The 18695-nt window shown below is 43.9% G+C and overlaps 1 protein-coding gene across 1 annotated transcript in view; it reads left to right on the forward strand.

Moving 5' to 3' along the window:
- LOC126336775 (mediator of RNA polymerase II transcription subunit 14) overlaps nt 1-18695 on the forward strand; it is a 173038-nt gene that overhangs the window by 5125 nt on the left and 149218 nt on the right. The window contains exons 2-4 of the mRNA XM_050000788.1: nt 478-655; nt 768-900; nt 3389-3562. Coding sequence (XP_049856745.1) covers nt 507-655; nt 768-900; nt 3389-3562 — 456 coding nt within the window. The 5' untranslated portion in view covers nt 478-506. The remainder of the gene's footprint in view (nt 1-477; nt 656-767; nt 901-3388; nt 3563-18695) is intronic.

Raw genomic sequence — 18695 nt, forward strand, 5'->3', positions numbered from 1 at the left:
CACTACACTTGACAGACGACAGCTGTTCTCAGATAAGTTTGTATTTGTCTCGTGATTGAGAATGTTGAAGTGGTGCAATATATCTACGAACAATTATATACAACTAACATAACGCTGACTTTGAAAATGATGTAAAGTCAAAATGTGTAAGGTTGTTGGAAAAATTAAAGTGTGGTCAAGACCTAAGAAAAGTTATCAGAAGTGCTTCCAAATGGCTACATCGTCTCACAGCATTTTCATGCAAATTGCAGCATTATTTTAGGTGTTATTGGTCTGTTCAGCTTTAGGTTTTTTTAATGAAATCACAAGTTATATGTTTTCATAATAGTTAGAAACGCAGTGCTAATAGATCTCTCAAGGGGCTAGAGTATATTATACACCTGCTGTGGATTTGTAGACACTTTTGCTACTTTCATTTTTAAGTCAAGAGCTTGTGCTTGCTAAATTTTCTATGATGGATTAATATATTTGTTACAGATTAATTGGCAAAGCTGACGGAGGGAAATATGGCCCCAGTTCCTCTGGAGGGCCATCAGACCCCTGTGGCCAACAATGTGCCCCAGGAAGCATCCCGAGGGGGCTCCATATCCTTGGGAATCCTCATTGATTTCATCATACAGAGGACTTACCATGAGCTCACAGTTCTGGCTGAACTGTAAGTTCGTAGTTTATAGGTTATGTGACTGGGAGTAGTCCTTGAAAAATAAGAATAATAATTTTTTACTGTGTTTATTAAAAAGTACAAGTAACAAAACTTTCAATTACAGCTTACCCCGTAAGACTGACATGGAGAGGAAGATAGAGATTTATAATTTTTCTGCCAGAACTCGTCAGCTATTTGTGAGGCTGCTGGCACTTGTGAAATGGGCAAACAGTGCATCAAAAGTTGACAAATCAGCTGTAAGTATAGTAGCTAAAGGTTAAAGTTGTGGCGAGCTTTCCATGAGGTGTTATAGCTGTTAAAATTTAATTACATTAAAGTACTGAATATCAGTAAAGTCATGAAAAAGGTGAATTTTAGACCAGTTTGCACTCAGCAAATGATATGTACAAGAAAAAAGCAATCAGTCCAGTAATTCTTGGTGGAATAAATGTGGGTTATGTCCAACTTTTGGTAGGGAGTGTATTATTCTGTAAGTTAAAGGCTGTGACTTTTTTTGTTGCATGCTGCAGTTGTAGTTGTCAACTGGTACCACAGTGAATGATGGGAAGTGAACAATAGTTGGATGATTCAACAATCTGTCAGAGCCAGTGTAAAAATAACATTTGATAAACATCGTGATGTCGACTGTTTGAAAATACATGTTGGCATAATGGAATATATTGTGTGGGATGCTTTCACATAAAACAAAATATTCTGTAAAGTTTAAACTGTACTGTTAGGTTTCTGCCTGACCATTGCCTTGGAAATCGGGCTGTTCTGAAAATATCCCATGAAGTTTTTGAAACAGCAATTGAGCAGTCCGAAAACACAGCCAGTTTTCCTCCAATCACATTCGTTAGATCTACCAACTCACAGCCAAAATAGAACATTGGAATATGAACCAATATTCTAACAAATCTCATATTCCCAAAAACAAACAATACAAAAAATAACTACGAACACCTGTAACCAATCTTATAATCCGTATTAGCCAAATCAATAATCGTCAGACTTGCATGCTCCATGTCAGAAACAGAAGTAATCAATTCATATCTTCCCCCAAAACTAGTCATTAGATTCAGTAATTCTCATTGGCTACCGGATACTATTATTGATTGGTTACGGCCAGCAGAAGAGCCACTGACACCATAAGTGATTGCACTTCAGTATGTAAAGTGTAAAGTCACTCAGTTTCCTACAATATGTTATTTGTGAGAAAATTAATGAGACTGATTTTGTGATACCCCAAAGCTTTTTATTTTTCTCAAACAGTAATATTGCCCCTTCACAAGGGCTTGGACCTGTAAAAAAGGGGGGGGGGGGTGTCTGTGGAACAATGGGAATGCCTTTCGAGATCAAAAATGTTGTGATGGAAGTGTCCATGTAATGTGGGGCATTCTCATGATGCAGTATCTACTTGTCTGCCATGTCCGGTCCCACTCAGTTCACCCTTTTCCTGAGCCTTTCAAGAGCTTATGTGAAACACAGTGGACAGTTTGTTGTGGAGGAACAAATTCTTTATGCATGATACCCGTACTGTCAGAAAAGCAAATCAGCATTATTTTGGTCTTTGATTTGTTAATGTGAGCGTTTTTTGGTTGAGGAGATGTCTGTGTGCCATTTCACACTTTGCTGCTTTGTCTCTGGATCATATTAAAAAATCCACGATTCATCACCTGTGACGACATGACTGAACCATTCGTGGTCATTGGCAATCCTCTCAAGATGATCAACGCACACATTTCTCCAATTGCCCTTCTGCTAACTCGTGAGGTCTTTTGGTGCAATTTTGCCACTAATCTTTCACATTTGCAAATCTTCAGTCAAAATTTGTTCTACAGTGAAAGTGCTGAAGTTTAACTGGTCACCCATCATCCTTACTTAGTTTGATCTCTCAAGGGTACACAAATGTTCGACATTTCCATCAATATTTTTAAGTTGAAGGTCACCCTGAGTGAGGTTCATCTTCAGCATGTTCTCGGCCTTCCAAAAATGACTTATACCAGATGAGAACTTGTGCTCTTGATAAGGAATGTTTCCCATAGACCTGTTTCAACTTTTCAAAGGTTCTACTCAAGGATTCCCCAAGTTTAACACAAAACTAGATTGCATGACATTGCTCTAAATTCTGCTGTGCCATTTTTGTAACAAACAGCAAAAATGCAACTGTGCTGATGGTGCTCTCAAAAATCACACCATAGCTGTACAGAGCTGTTAGTTGGACTGAGTACCTGGAAGGGATGAACACAACAGTGTATAGAAGTAGAACAATGCAGCCTTGCCATATCACTCATATCGTTGTCAGTCTCATTACTTTTCTCACATACCTTGTGATATAATTATTTGCCTTAGTCCCATTTTTGGAAGTATTCTGTTGGTGCACATTGCATAACAACACAATTCAAGTATCACCTTGTTGCTTGGAGTAGTTTTGCTTGTATAGCTTTTTTGAGAACTTGTGTTGCTGGAGTTTCATTCAGATCATAAGTATAGGAATACCCTGCTCCCTGCACACCATTCCTCTCTATAAATCAGTCATATTACTTCATTGTCTCAGCTTTTTCCCTTTCAAAGCTAACTACAGTGGTCTCCTGTATTCTAGTAAAGCAATTGAAATAAGGGGAAAAACAGTTTCAGTAATGTTCACGTATAGAAATACACCAGCTGGACTGTATGTATTTTGTCTGTGTGTATCCTGTTATCAGAGATTTTATCATGTGTCTAAATAGCTTTTTTCTTTTCTAGCAAATAATGGCATTCCTGGACAAGCAGTCTATGTTGTTTGTGGACACTGCCGATATGCTGGCTCGAATGGCTAGGGAGACTCTGGTGCACGCTCGCTTGCCCAACTTCCATATTCCTGCTGCAGTTGAGGTGCTTACAACTGGGACCTATTCTCGATTGCCTGCTGTTATAAGAGTATGTATTATGTCTTCCAATTTTTATTCCATTGTTATTTGATTATCACCCTTATTTTCCCATGTTATACACCGTGAATTTTGTCTATCACATATGTATGTTGCAACTTAAAGCCATTAGCTTATCCATGTCCTTTGTTTTCATATGTAATGTGTTGTTGACCTTCTACACGAAAATCCTCATGCACCCAGATAGCATTCAAGATAGTTCACCATTTTGAACCAGACATGAATATGGCGGGCCAGGTGTAAAAATCATGAGTCAGATGTGCAGGAATGAAAGTCAGGCCAAACGTAAACACTCATGGGAATGAAATTTGGACCAAGCGTTAGCATTACCTGTCTAACCTTTGAGACTAACACTTGTCAGTTACAATTGTGGTTTAGTTTTTACCTTAACACCACATGGATTGGTCACAGTTCTTTGTATCTATGTTATAAAGCAAGCTTAATAGTGGTTTTGTACCTTTGTTCCAGAAGAAAAACTTAATACTCTCTTGTTGAAGATTAGGCGTTTACATGGAAGTAGTGATGAAGAATTCAGTGACCGTGATGTGATTGTAAAAAACAGACAGCGTGCTAAACATTTACTTATAGCGAGAAATACACCAATCATTTGGAAATATGCTGAGACTCGCGGTATAAAAGCTTCTGTTTCAAAACATGTAATTGAACACCCAGGATTATTATTATTATTATTATTATTATTATTATTATTATTATTATTACTGCTACATTTGATGACAAATTGTGGGAAAAATTTGTTATGGAAACAAATGTCAGATAATAGACAATGAAGGGAAAAATATGGATGGTGGAACGCTTTTTGATTGCTCACATTTGAAGAATGTCTAAAAAGACCAGTAGCAGAAACGCCAGTGTTTAAAAAAGTAATACCTCTTAACAGATTTAAACATATTTTGAGGTGCTTACACTTTAGCAATAACGAAACTGCCGACAGTACTGACAGGCTTTGAAGGATGAGACCTGTCATCAACCCTTGGAATTTTAAATTTAAATAAATTCACACTGTGGATGAAAATGCCAGTAGAGACACATCCTTAATGAAATATAAATGATATTTAGCATATAAACAATTTAATCCATTAAATGGAGGAAGATTTGAATCAAAAATTTACAAACGATGTGAGGCAAGTACTGGTTATTGTTATGGTTTCAAAATATATACTATATATACTGACCATGACAAAACTGGTTGGAATAATAGGCACATCAGAGAATGTTGTCATGTACATGTCAAAATTGATACTGAATAAGGGATGTACTTTGTTTCATAACAACAGGTAGCGTTTCCCCAATACTTTTTAAAATTGCACCAGGAAGATGCAAACGTTATCAGGACAGTACACAGCAATAGCCAAAACATACAAATAAAAAATAAAAATCCTTTGTCGGGAAAGACAAGTGTGACAGGCACATGATATCAGTGAAACACAAAAGGGTAGAGTTGATTGAACACATGGACAAACAGTTTAGAAAAACAAATCAAACAATGGAAAATCCAGGATGGAATGTAACAGTATTATGAAAAAGGAAAGTTGCTACTCTTCATATATTGGAGATGTTAAGTCACAGGTAGGCACAAAAAAAAAAGACTGTCACAAATAAAGCTTTCGGCCAGTAAGGCCTTTGTTAGAAATGGACGAGACACACACACACACACACACACACAGACACACACGCAACTCATACTCACATGACTGCTGTCTCAGGCAACTGAAACCACACTGGGAGCAGCAGCACCAGTGCATGATGGGAGTGGCAACTGGGTGACGGTAAGGAGTAGGGTGGGGCGGGGAGGGGGAGGGATAGGAGGATAGGGGTGACTGACAGTAAGTACTGCTGGCGGAGAATGTAATTCTGTTGCTCCAGTTCTGAGTTATGAGGGGAATGCTCCTCTGTGGCTGGAAGATGATACTTGGGATGTGGTGGGAGATTGGAAAGATAAGGCATGGGAGATTTGTTTTTGTACAAGGTTGGGAAGATAATTAGTGGGTGTGAAGGCTTCAATGTCAGGAGAGACCGCTCCTCACTGCAGATGCGACGACTACGGGTGGCATTTTTCTACCTGTGTTTCGACTACCTCTCATCGTGCCCTGAAATGAGAAATGTTCTGCCTACTATCCTTCCCACCCCTCCCACAGTGATATTCCGCTGTCCACTGAACCTACACAATATACTCGTCCATCCCTACAAAACCCTTGCTCCCAACCCCTTACCTCATGGCTTCTACCCATGTAATGGACCTAGGTGCAAGACCTGTCCAATACATCCTCCCACCACCAACTACTTTTGACAATATTGACTGGAATATTCTCTTTGATATTCTGAGGGTGGCAGGGGTAAAACACAGGAAGCAAAAATCTGTTTACAGCTTGTACGGAAACCAGATAGCAGGTACAAGAGTCAAGGGACATGAAAGGGAAGCAATGGTTGAGAAGGGAATGAGACAGGGTTGTAGTCTATCCCCTTTGTTATTCAGTTTGTACCCTGAACAAGAAAAAGAACAAAAGAAAAATTTGGAGTAGGAATTAAAGTGCGGGGGAGAAGAAATAAAAACTTACCTATGACATTATAATTCTCTCGGAGACAGCAAAGGACATGAAAGAGCAGCTGGATGGAATGAACAGTGTCTTGAAAAGTGGTTATAAAACTAACATCAACAAAAGCGAAACAAGGATTATGGAATGTTGTTGAATTAACTTAGGTGATGCTGAGGGAATTAGATTAGAAAATGAGACACTTAATGGTAGTTGAGTTTTGTTATTTGGGTAGCGAAATAACTAATGATAGCTGAAGTGTAGAGGATATAAAATATAGATTGGCAATGGCAAGAAAAGCATTTCTGAAGAAGTGAAATTTATCAACATGAAACATAGATTTAAGTGTCAAGACGTCTTTTCTGAAAGTATTTGTATGAAGTGTAGTCATGTATGGAGGTGAAACATGGTGGGTAAGCAGTTTAGATAAGAAGAGAATAGAAGTTTTTGAAATGTGGTGCTGAATAGAATTTGGGAACAAAGATATTTGCGGCACAACCTGACTAGAAGAAGGGATACACTGGTAGGACATACTCTGAGACATTAAGGAGTCACCAATTTAGTACTGGAGGTAAGTGTGTGTGTGTGGGGGGGGGGGGGGGGTAAAAATTGTAGAGGGAGAACAAGAGATGTATACAGTCACCAGATTCAGAGGGATGTAGGTTGCAGTAGTTGCCCTTTGATGAAGAGGCTTGCACAGGAGGGAGTAGCTTGGAGAGCTGCAAACCAGTCTTCAGACTGCAGACCACAAAACAACATAAAATCAGAAGAGAAAGAACCCATTATATCATGACTTTGAACTGCCCATCAGTACTACTTCTATTGCACAAGCTTCAAAACGCTACTCATTGCAAAATCGGAGGGTGTATTTTGCATAGCTTGCATCACGTAAGACAGCGCTTGCGCGCATAGAGGCAGAGCTGTGGAGGGATGAAAACCGCACATGCGCGGTAGCAGAGAGCAGTCAAAGTAAGTCCACATTGCTGCGGAGAACAGTCAGGCTCATTTGCCTTCGGTACATCATATTATATGTACAAATCTGTGAGGGGAATAGTAAATATAGATGTTAGGTTCATGGCTTATTCCATCATCACTTCCATGTCAAATTATTCTTTCTGAAGCTTTTCAGCATGCCACACAGATGTGCCCACACTACAGGTAGATCGTTGCCTATTGCCTCATACACAAGTGATTAAGTGAATATTATCTTGAATTTTTTTCCCTCTCATATAGACTTATCATTTGCCCATATTAATTCCATAAGGCTTCACTGATGGTGACATGTGGTAAACGCAAAACTGTGAGACCCCATTCACGTGCAAGGGAGTCAAGTTTGTATGGTCTGTCACATGACTTGTATAAACTAACGAACTGCAGGAGATTGGCACGAGTCTGGTTTATACTGTGCTTAATATTTTTATTTTTAAGCCAGGGAAAAATATCCACGTTTTAGGTGGTTACACAAAGGGCATACACAAATTTTTGCACAGTCATCTCTAATTTTTTTATTTTTTGCAGGGGAAGAATGAAATTTTTTGTTAACATACTTGGAACACTTAGCTATACATTGAGACTACTCAGCTGTGATGTATCTGGCACAACCTTCTTCCCATGATGTAAAAGCACTTTGGTAAAATTCTGGGGACCGACTTTTACACCATCACTTGACACAGGAAATAAAGTCTTTCTCACTATCTAATGTTTTACTACGCAGATGGGCCTTCAGACAACCAAAGAGGTAAAAATCTGATGGAGCCAAGTCCGGACTGTAGCGAGGATGAAGACCAATTTTCAAACCCATTTTCCTGATTTTCTGCTGTGTCACAATAGCTGTATGGGGTTTGGCCTTGTCATGGTGTAGTCCGATGAACTGACCCCTGAAGCTGTGGTCTGTTGGTCTTGATGGCATGTTGCAGCTTGTCCAATGACGAATAGTAATGGTCCCGGTGAACTGTGGATCCAGGTTCCAAAAAGTCAATGAAAATGACACCACACTGATCCCAGAAGGAGGAGGCCATCACCTTTTTGCCTGCTGTTCGTGAAAGTCTTGGTTTCTTCTTCCGAGGGGAACTCGGATAATGCCACTCCATTAATTGGGGTTTGCTCTTGGGTTCAGACAAAAATAACCCTGTTTTATCCTGGGTAATAACGTCATCAAAACACTGTTTCCAATCTTTGGTAAAGGTCTTCGTGAGACCCTCGCACACACTCTTCCTTGTCGTTTTCATTTCTCTTGTCAGTAATCTAGGCACCCAACGTGCACAGATTTGTCTTTACCCTAGGGACTGTACCAGTGATACAACACTACCCAATGACAAATGAGTCATTTCAGCAAGCTGTCGTGTCGTCACACATCTGTTATTTTGGACGATTTGATCAATGGTCTCCTTGCTCAAACAGTCCATGGGTGTACTGCTGGCCACACCAGGGGAGGAACAAAAGGCTAAGGCTGGCTGCGACACTTATTCACCCCAGTGTCTAGTATGTACAAGAGCTGATGTGGAGTCTTTCATGATGATGAAGCCTCAGTTCATCGTTGAGCATTTAGAGGACAAGTTTGGGGAGGTGGAGGGCTTGTCCAAAATGTGCTCTGGGTCAGTTTTGATAAAAACAGCATTCTCTGCTCAGTCATGGGCATTACTCGCTTGTGACAAGTTGTGGTGGGATGTTTCTGTTACCATCCGCCCCATTAGAGCTTAAATACGGCCCAGAGTATTATATTCCACAGGGACCTCCTTTTGCAGTCTGATGATGAGCTGCACGCCAATTTAGAGCGGCGAGGTGTACATTTCGTCCGGCGTGTTCATCGAGGTCTGAGGGATAATCAGGTTGCCACCAGTGCTTTCATCTTGGCCTCCGAGGGTGGTACATTACTATGAAGTTCATGGTGATGGTCTACCGTTGTGATGTCAAGACCTATATTCCTCCCCCGGTGCGGTGCTTTCAGTGCTGGAAATTCGGCCATATGTCTTCCCGCTGTACTCCCAGCCTGACACGTCGGGATTGCAGACGCCCATCACATCCAAATACTCCATGTGCCACGCCTCCCATCTGTGTCAGCTGCGGAGAGCATCATTCACCTTACTCTCCAGAGTGCAGGATTTTACAGAAAGAGAGGAATATAAGACCCTGGACCGACTGACCTACTTTGAGGCTAAGCGGAACTTTGAATCCTTCCATCCTGTTTGTATGACCTCCTCCCATCGTTCACTGGTGCTGTTGCTCACAGTGCGGTTTCAATTCCCTGAGTCTGCGGTCATGTGTGTGAGTTGCATTTGCATGTGTGGGTGTGTGCACTCATGTGTCTATTGTGGACAAAGGCCATTGGCCGAAAACTTTAAGTGTGAAAATACTTTTGTTGTGCCTATCTGGGACTCAGCATCTCCACTATATTGTGAGTAGCAACTTTCCTTCTCATAGTATTGTTGCACTCCATCCAGGATTTTCCATTGTTTGATATACTAGAATTTGTAACATATAAAGTACATATTGGGCCCTTTTTAAATATACACTGTAGGTTGTAAAACTCTTTCACCAAATTCAGTGGTCATGCATTGTTAAAACACAGAAATGATGCAACTGTTAAATTGTCCTAGAGCAGCCATTAAATGCCTGTCACAATGAACACCTATAAAAGGGACACACAACATGACAAAGGCACTTTGCCAGAAGATTGGAGTTTCTGTAATAAAGTTTCAAAATTATTCATATACTTAAACAAGTTTACGTTTTTTTTTACGTGTTATTTCTACTCATCCAACTGTAATTTTGAATCGCTATGAGCTTGTCAGTCATGAATATTGCATGAAATGGACAAATGGACAATTTTAACTGAGACAGTTTAAGCATATCCCATAAATACTTACTCGTATTTATGTATTTCTGCAAAAAAGGAAAATGTGTATTTTAATTGCGTATGGTCCTAGGGGCCAGTGGTGAGTCCTCTATCCATTTTTAAGGAGACATTGGTATTTTAATGCTTTATGCAGCAGGAAGTTGTCAGAGTTTTTGATAAATTTGGTAAATGAAACAATGCTTCTGAATCGTGTCTATTAACCCAAGTGTGTCTGATATTTTATTGACCCTGCGGAGTTGAAATTCTTTTTAGCTAGAACATTTACTTCATTCTGTAGTTGTTCTGCATATTCTTAATGATAGAAGAAGCAAGAGCCAGAGCAGAGGCTCAACTTGGGGACGGAAACCATCTATGTGTCTTCAAGGAAATCTTCCTGACATTTGCCTTAAGTAATTTAGGGAAACTGTAGACCACCTAAAATAGGATGGCCAAATGCGAGCCGAGTGTCTTAAAACATTGTGCTTCCTCACTTGGTTTCTTTTTACTGAAGGCAGAAATGATAATGGTAAAATCTTAACACCGTCTCCCCCAGGGGCTCAGCATTCATTTGCTGAGTACGGGCTTGGCGACCCCGGGGTCCTGAGCTGGGGACTGGTCAGCGCCGCCAGTCTCCTGTCACCGTAACCCCCGGACATGCTTCAGCGACCACCGTATGGTGCGGCGGTGGAATGTTGTGTGCTGCGGAGAATGGTAATCTTGGCTTGACTGCCTGGATTGCGAGGAAGGTAAACCTCTATAAAAAACCCTCAATCTTACGGTGTGCTGCGCACCTATAAGATGCATGGCTGTTGGGATGGAACAGTCACAAGTGGGCAACCTCTGGGGCACCTGCCGCGCCCCAGTTGTATAAGGCTTACCTAGGCACGTGGGGCTCTGTGTAGGTGGACTTCTAGTTCCCTAGCTGCTCGTGGGACCGAGATGAATCCTTCGAAATCCTCTTTTCCTCCTCCCAGCGGAAAGGGTGGGCCGCTGGGAGGTTCTAACACCCAGTCTCTGAAGAGGGCTCGTGCAGTCAGTTCCCCTGACTGCAGCACATCTTTGACAAGTGAATTCTTTAGTAACAGAATGCATTCTGGTAATCAGAATGTGTTTCTCATTGTAAAACAGGAGGATGGTAGTTTTGAGAAGGTTTCACCCTTCTATATACAAAAGGGTCTGGATTGCATCTCTGGCTCCTTAAAATCAGTGAAGCGTTTGCGTAATGGGACCTTGCTCGTGGAAACTTCCACTTCCCAGCAAGCCACTAACCTGCAAGCTGCAAAATGCCTTGGGGAGTATGCCATAGACACTGAACTGCTCAGCACCTTGAATTATATCAAAGGTGTTGTGGCATGCCGGGATTTAGTCGACATTCCCAAAGACGAACTGCAATGTGAGTGGACTCCGGAAGGTATCGTTGATGTTCGACATATCATGAAGATGGTTGATGGCAATCTTGTGAAATCCGACTCTTTTATTCTGACCTTCAGTAGCACGAAACTTCCAGAACATATTAAAGCTGGCTTCCTCCACCTTAGTGTGCGCCCTTATTTCCCGTCACCAATGCGCTGTTTTAAATACCAGCGTTTTGGGCATACCACCTTAGGGTGTAAAGGTGAAGCGACTTGTGGCACCTGTGGTAAGGCTGCTCATGGAGTTGGTTGCTCATCTCCAGCCAGATGTATTAATTGCTCTGGGAACCACCCTGTTTGGAGTAGGGACTGCTGAATACACTCCTGGAAATGGAAAAAAGAACACATTGACACCGGTGTGTCAGACCCACCATACTTGCTCCGGACACTGCGAGAGGGCTGTACAACCAATGATCACACGCACGGCACAGCGGACACACCAGGAACCGCGGTGTTGGCCGTCGAATGGCGCTAGCTGCGCAGCATTTGTACACCGCCGCCGTCAGTGTCAGCCAGTTTTCCGTGGCATACGGAGCTCCATCGCAGTCTTTAACACTGGTAGCATGCCGCGACAGCCTGGACGTGAACCGTATGTGCAGTTGACGGACTTTGAGCGAGGGCGTATAGTGGGCATGCGGGAGGCCGGGTGGACGTACCGCCGAATTGCTCAACACGTGGGGCGTGAGGTCTCCACAGTACATCGATGTTGTCGGCAGTGGTCGGCGGAAGGTGCACGTGCCCGTCGACCTGGGACCGGACCGCAGCGACGCACGGATGCACAGGACCGTAGGATCCTATGCAGTGCCGTAGGGGGCCGCACCGCCACTTCCCAGCAAATTAGGGACACTGTTGCTCCTGGGGCATCGGCGAGGACCATTCGCAGCCGTCTCCATGAAGCTGGGCTACGGTCAAGCACACCGTTTGGCCGTCTTCGGCTCACGCCCCATCATCGTGCAGCCCGCCTCCAATGGTGTCGCGACAGGCGTGAATGGAGGGACGAATGGAGACGTGTCGTCTTCAGCGATGAGAGTCGCTTCTGCCTTGGTGCCAATGATGGTCGTATGCGTGTTTGGCGCCGTGCAGGTGAGCGCCACAATCAGGACTGCATACGACCGAGGCACACAGGGCCAACAAACGGCATCATGGTGTGGGGAGCGATCTCCTACACTGGCCGTACACCTCTGGTGATCGTCGAGGGGACACTGAATAGTGCACGGTACATCCAAACCGTCATCGAACCCATCGTTCTACCATTCCTAGACCGGCAAGGGAACTTGCTGTTCCAACAGGACAATGCACATCCGCATGTATCCCGTGCCACCCAACGTGCTCTAGAAGGTGTAAGTCAACTACCCTGGCCAGCAAGATCTCCGGATCTGTCCCCCATTGAGCATGTTTGGGACTGGATGAAGCGTCGTCTCACGTGGTCTGCACGTCCAGCACGAACGCTGGTCCAACTGAGGCACCAGGTGGTAATGGCATGGCTGCTCTGTTGTCTGTGTCTATGTGGCTGTGGTTCTGTCAGTGTGATCATGTGATGTATCTGACCCCAGGAATGTGTCAATAAAGTTTCCCCTTCCTGGGACAATGAATTCACGGTGTTCTTATTTCAATTTCCAGGAGTGTATTTTTAGAAGAACGCAAAGTCCAGGAAATCAAAACAGCGAAGCGTATCCCCTATGGTGAGGCCAAGAAGATCTATAAGTCGATGCAACTTCCCACATTTGCTACATCTTTTACATCCCTGGTTCAGAAGCCTACTCCAAAAGTCGATGCCTCAGCACAGACCGAGGTGGTGAGTGTTGGCACTAACACCTGCAGCTGTCAGTGCACTTGCAACACAGCGAGTGTTTCAGAGCCAGTAGCCCCTACTCAAACGGCAGGCAAGGGTGCAGTGGTGAACTTGGGCCATCCTCTGGCGCCTCCAATAGCTGAGGCTGTTCCCAAGCCCAGTGCGCCAATTACCACTCCACATCAGCTCCCTCAAAGCCCACCAAACCACAGAAAGCTCCTGTACAGCAACAACACCGGGTCAAATCCCGTGGTAAACCGTCTGACCATGCGGATGTTGTTTTACGTGAGGCTTCATCTGACTCTTCCCCAGAGTTGATGGAATACGACGTATGTGTGGGGCAATCATCTCGCCCCACACCTGCCCCTCCACCTGCTGCGGTCTCCCCGCCCCGTTGGAGAGACAGGATGAAGGTGCTACCCCCAACATAGATGGCTCCCATACTTCAGTGGAACTTGCTAGGGTTCAGGACACATGTGGAGGAACTTCGTCTACTCTCTCAGGGTAGACCACTGCGTCTCTGTCACCAGGAGACTTATTTCCATCCCTCATACTCCCCTGAGCTGTGAGGCTATACACTCCACCAAAAGGACAACCTGTGTGGAGAGAGAGAGAGTTAGAAGAGGTGTAGGTATTTTCGTCAGGACGGAATACCACTCCTCGCCTCTCTCGCTTATGATGACTTTACAGGCTGTCGCTGTGTCCGTGCACGTACATCATCCATTGACTGTCTGTTCACTTTACTTGCCCCCACATGGCGCACTTGAGGAAGTGGCCCTCATCGACCTTCTTACACAGCTCCCCCAACCATTCATTATTTGTGGTGATTTTAATGCCCACAATGTGCTTTGGGGCTCTGCAATTACCTGCCCCAGGGGTAGAGCAATTGAGAGGCTTCTCTTGTCATCCTGTGCCTACTTGCTCAATGGAGGACAGAGTACTCATTTCTGCACAGCGACTGTGTCGTTCTCTGCCATTGATCCCTCGCTTTGCTCTCCAGCTCTTGCCACCAGTGCTCACTGTTGCATGGCAGTGATCATTTCCCAATCTGGATTCACCTGCCAGATGGCGTGGGCGCCGAAAGGAGACCACCACGATGGGTGGAGCTGACGGGACACTTTATAGCCAGTTGGCCCAATTCGATCATTGTGTGACTGTTGAGGTGTGGGTGGATCATATTACCGAAACGGTGCACCACACCGCTGCAGCATCCATTCCACAGTCCACGGGCCCCCCGGAAGTGGCCACCTGTTCCTTGGTGGAGTGCCGAATGCTGCTCTGCAATCAGGACCAGGCATGCTGCTCTGCGTCGGTTCAAGTCTCGGCCGACTGCTGAGAATCTTGCAGTATTTCAGGTGGTGAGGGCAAGGTGTCGCTGCATTATTCGTGAGAGCAAGAAGAGGTCATGGTAACAGTTCCTGGAAACCATTAATCATTCCACCAAAAGTTCCATTGTGTGGGAGACCACCAGGAGAATTTCTGGCAGAGGAGGGAGGTGCCCCATAGCTGCTGTAATGAATAACAGCACTCTCCACACGGATCTGCGAGACATTGCCCAGACTATGGCAGCGTATTTTGCCACAGTTACTGCAACAACCACTCAGGATCCAGGTTTCCAGTGCCTAGGGCCGTTGCTGAGAGATGTAGTCTGGACTTCCAGTCCACCTCTCCTGAAGTTTACAATTGCCAATTTTCTATGTGGGAGCTGGATTCTGCATTGTCTGGAGCTCGTGACACATCCCCTGTGCACGACAGGATCCATTACAGTATGCTATGGCACGTCACTTTGCGCAACAAAGAAATCCTCCTCACACTTTTTAATGCTATTTGGGCGTCGGGTCACTTTCCTGACGCGTGACGTGAGGCAATTTTAATTCCTTTTTTAAAACCTGGGAAAGACCGCATGAGCCCGAGTAGCTACCGTAGAGTTGCCCTTACTAGTTGCATAGGGAAGACCTTGGAGCGGATGGTCAACTGCCGCCTTGTCTGGATGTTAGAATCCCGGCAACTCCATAGTCGCTTTCAGTGTGGGTTCCAGAGGTTTCGTTCCACCTTCAATAACCTTGCCCTCCTGGAGGCGGCTATACAACAAGCTTTCCTACACCGTCATCACCATCTAGGTGTATTTTTTGACATTGAGAAGGCCTACGATACCACTTGGAGGCGTCTTATCCTGGAGCAACTTCACGAATGAGGTTTTTGTGGTTGTCTTCCTATTTTTATTCAGTCTTTCCTCTCACCACGATATTTTAGATACCGAATTGGTCCTGTCTGATCGCTTTGAGCAGGAGAACGGTGTTCCTCAGGGTAGCGTTTTAAGTGTGACTCTCTTTGTCGTCGCTATTAATAGTATTACGTCCATAGTGAAAAGTTCTGTCCAATGTTCTTTGTTTGTGGATGATTTCTTTGTTTTGCTCTTCTTCAAGCCTTGCAATGACAACTCGTCAGTTGCAACTTACGATTAGATGTTTGGATGACTGGGCGCGGAAGAGTGGTTTTAAGTTTTCCACCGAGAAGTCTGTATGTGTTCTTTTTAACCATTCTCCTTCGATTTTAACCTTTCCTGAGTTGCGGATGAGGGACACTATTCTTACTTTTAAAGACATGGTGAGGTTTCTGGGACTCATTTTTCACTCGAAGCTCACGTGGTTACCTCATCTTATAGACCTGAAACGGCGATCACTTAAGGCTTTAAGTATTTTAAAATGTGTTAGCCACAGTACATGGGGAGCTGACAGGACTTCTCTGCTCCAGTTTTACAGGTCGTTTGTGCAATCTCGGCTCGATTATGGGTGCACGGTGTATGGCTCTGCGAGGCCTTCTTACTTAAAGATGTTGGACGTTGTGCACCATGAAGGGCTTCGGTTGGCCACTGGGGAATTCCAAACTACCAAGCCTCTGTGCAGAGGCTGGTGAACCGCCACTTCATATGCGGCGACGGCTACTTACAGTGCACCAGGCGTATAAAACTTTGTCCACACCATACACCCCTGCATATCATACCTTTGCTCAGCCTCCTCTGGCACAGTTATTTCATATCCGGCAACGTGCAACGCAGCCCTATGGGATTCGCGCGTAGGATTGCCTCACTGCGATGTCTATGGCTGGTCTTCGTGTTTTGCATCGCGGTTGGAGCAGATCTCCACCTTGGCTCCTCCGGAGACCCAAACATATTTTAGATTTGACTAATTTTAAGAAAGATCGCACACCAGATTTTACATTCCAATCTCTGTTTTTTCACATTTTAGATGTGCATCATGGTTTCACTGTCGTGTTCACTGATGGCCCCAAACAGGAGAATTTCCTTGGCTGTTCTGTAGTGTTCCCTGATCAAGTTACCCGGATTCGCCTCCCTGCTGAATATACCGTTTTCGCAGTGGAGCTCCACTGGAGCAGATGAATCGTGTTCTGGGCGATCGATTTCTTCTCTGCTCCGATTCTCTTAGTGCCTTACAATCACTGCAGAACCTGCACCCGACTGAGGAGATGGTCCAGCTGATACATGCCCAACTGTACTAGCTCCAACGGCGGGGTACAGAAGTATCCTTCTGCTGGGTGCCTGGTAATGTCGGCATATGGGCAAAGAACAGGCCGATCGGGCTGCCAAGGAGAGAGCAGGTTGTGGTCCAGTGTCCTATTCCCTTGCAGTCAGTTATCGCTGCACTACACAGGAAGTGCATGGAGTTGTGGGAGGACGAATGGCTGGCGGTGGCGGCCAATAAACTGCGGTTGATAAAGTCAGCCACTCGGCCGTGGTGTTCCTCCTGCCTGTTGCTCAGGGGGGAGGAGGTGGCCCTCACACGTCTTCAGATCGGGCACTGTCCTCTTACACATAGCTTTTTATTGCGGCGGTAGGATCCTCCATTTTGTGATGCTTGTGGTGTGCACATCTATGTCCGGCACATTTTAACAGACTGCATTTTATACCGTGATGCACGGGCAGAAGCACAAGTTGATGGGGATCTGCCTTCTGTTTTAGCTAATGATGAGACGTGTGTGTCTTGGGTTTTTAAGTTTTTTGATGTGTCTAGACTCTGGCCTAAACTTTTAGGATGGAGGTTTTAGTGTATTGCAGTGACTGACTCCTCCTCTTTTTTCCTTGCGGTCAGCCAGCCATTTCCATCTGCTACATTGTTTTCGCTTCCTCTATCATTTTCTTCCTGTGTTGTCCATGTTTTACTGCTGACGCTCTGCTTCATCCCACGCTTTGGTGTGGGTGAGCACAAGTTTTTCAACGATTTTATTGACACCCGTCTCACTATGTTACTGAACGGGCGCTGAAGACCTTGCTGTCGTGCACCCAAAACCCCTCTACTACTACTACTAGTACTACTACTTAACACCGCCATACTCGGTTCTTGCAATTAATTATTGGCCACATTTTCTTCTGATCTTTGTCACCACCGGAAAACAAAAATTTATATTAAATCTGAAGGTTTGTTTAGACACCACTGAGCATTAGCATACATGGTCTTATTGTCTTCCTCCTGCCTGAGAACTGTTTCACATGAAAAGTGAACCACATTGCAGCTTGAATTTTTCACATTTGTAAATTGCTACTGGAGATGAAAGCCACTTGAGCTACCAGGAAATATGTTATACCTTGGGCTTTGTAGTCTGGTGCTTAACTGCACAACCACCAAGCTGCTATTCTTCACTGCTTACAGACCCAACTTTCATTTATGAGATGTGTGGTTCAAATCCCTATCCATCTTTAAATGAAGGTAAATACTGGCTTGGCTTCTTGAAGGAGTGTAGTTGATTTACTTCCTCATTTTTGGGCTACCCAAACTTGTACTCAATCTCTAATGATTTCATCAATGACAGTTTAAAATCCATATTTTCCTTATCCTTGCCCTATTTTGCATAACATACAAGGAAGGCTTTAGGCAAGTCCGAGCCTATCCGTATTTATGTGTCTAAGCTAATCTTGAATTCCCTGGTATATCATGTGTGTCATTTGTAATAATCTTTTTGTGGCATAAAAGTGTGTGAATGTCGTCTGATATGTATTTCATATTTTATCCTGTTTGCTCTGAAACATACACTTCCAACTACCCTTTGAATATGTTTATATTTCCCGAAGCAGAACTGCTTGTTTATGGAAATCGTGCTTCTGTGATGCACAGTTTGTTTTATAGACGGTACAGGTTAAGGAAACAGAAGGAAGAAAACAGTAATTTGTCGTAATTACTACAGTGTGCTTAAGTTTATGATGAAATAAAGCACATTAACAAGAGTAAAGGTATTAATAAGGTTCCACACAACATTTCTCTCTCAAAGAGTTCTGGAAGGCCTCCATACTGTTCTGTAACTGGAATTAAAATATTACCATAAAATACATATTTCAAGACAAAGCATGTTCTTATACTGCTTCCAGTGCAGAAGGACTTCCAGTGATAATAATTGCTGAGAGAACTTTGTCTCCTAGAGCGCTTACAATTCAGTAGGTTTACAGATGTAGATATAATGTACAGTAGAGTCATAAGCATAGACATCAAGGTAGTATGTGATATTGTGGCTCTTCTGTTTAA

Source organism: Schistocerca gregaria, chromosome 2 (assembly GCF_023897955.1).
Source record: "Schistocerca gregaria isolate iqSchGreg1 chromosome 2, iqSchGreg1.2, whole genome shotgun sequence".
NCBI lineage: Eukaryota > Metazoa > Arthropoda > Insecta > Orthoptera > Acrididae > Schistocerca > Schistocerca gregaria.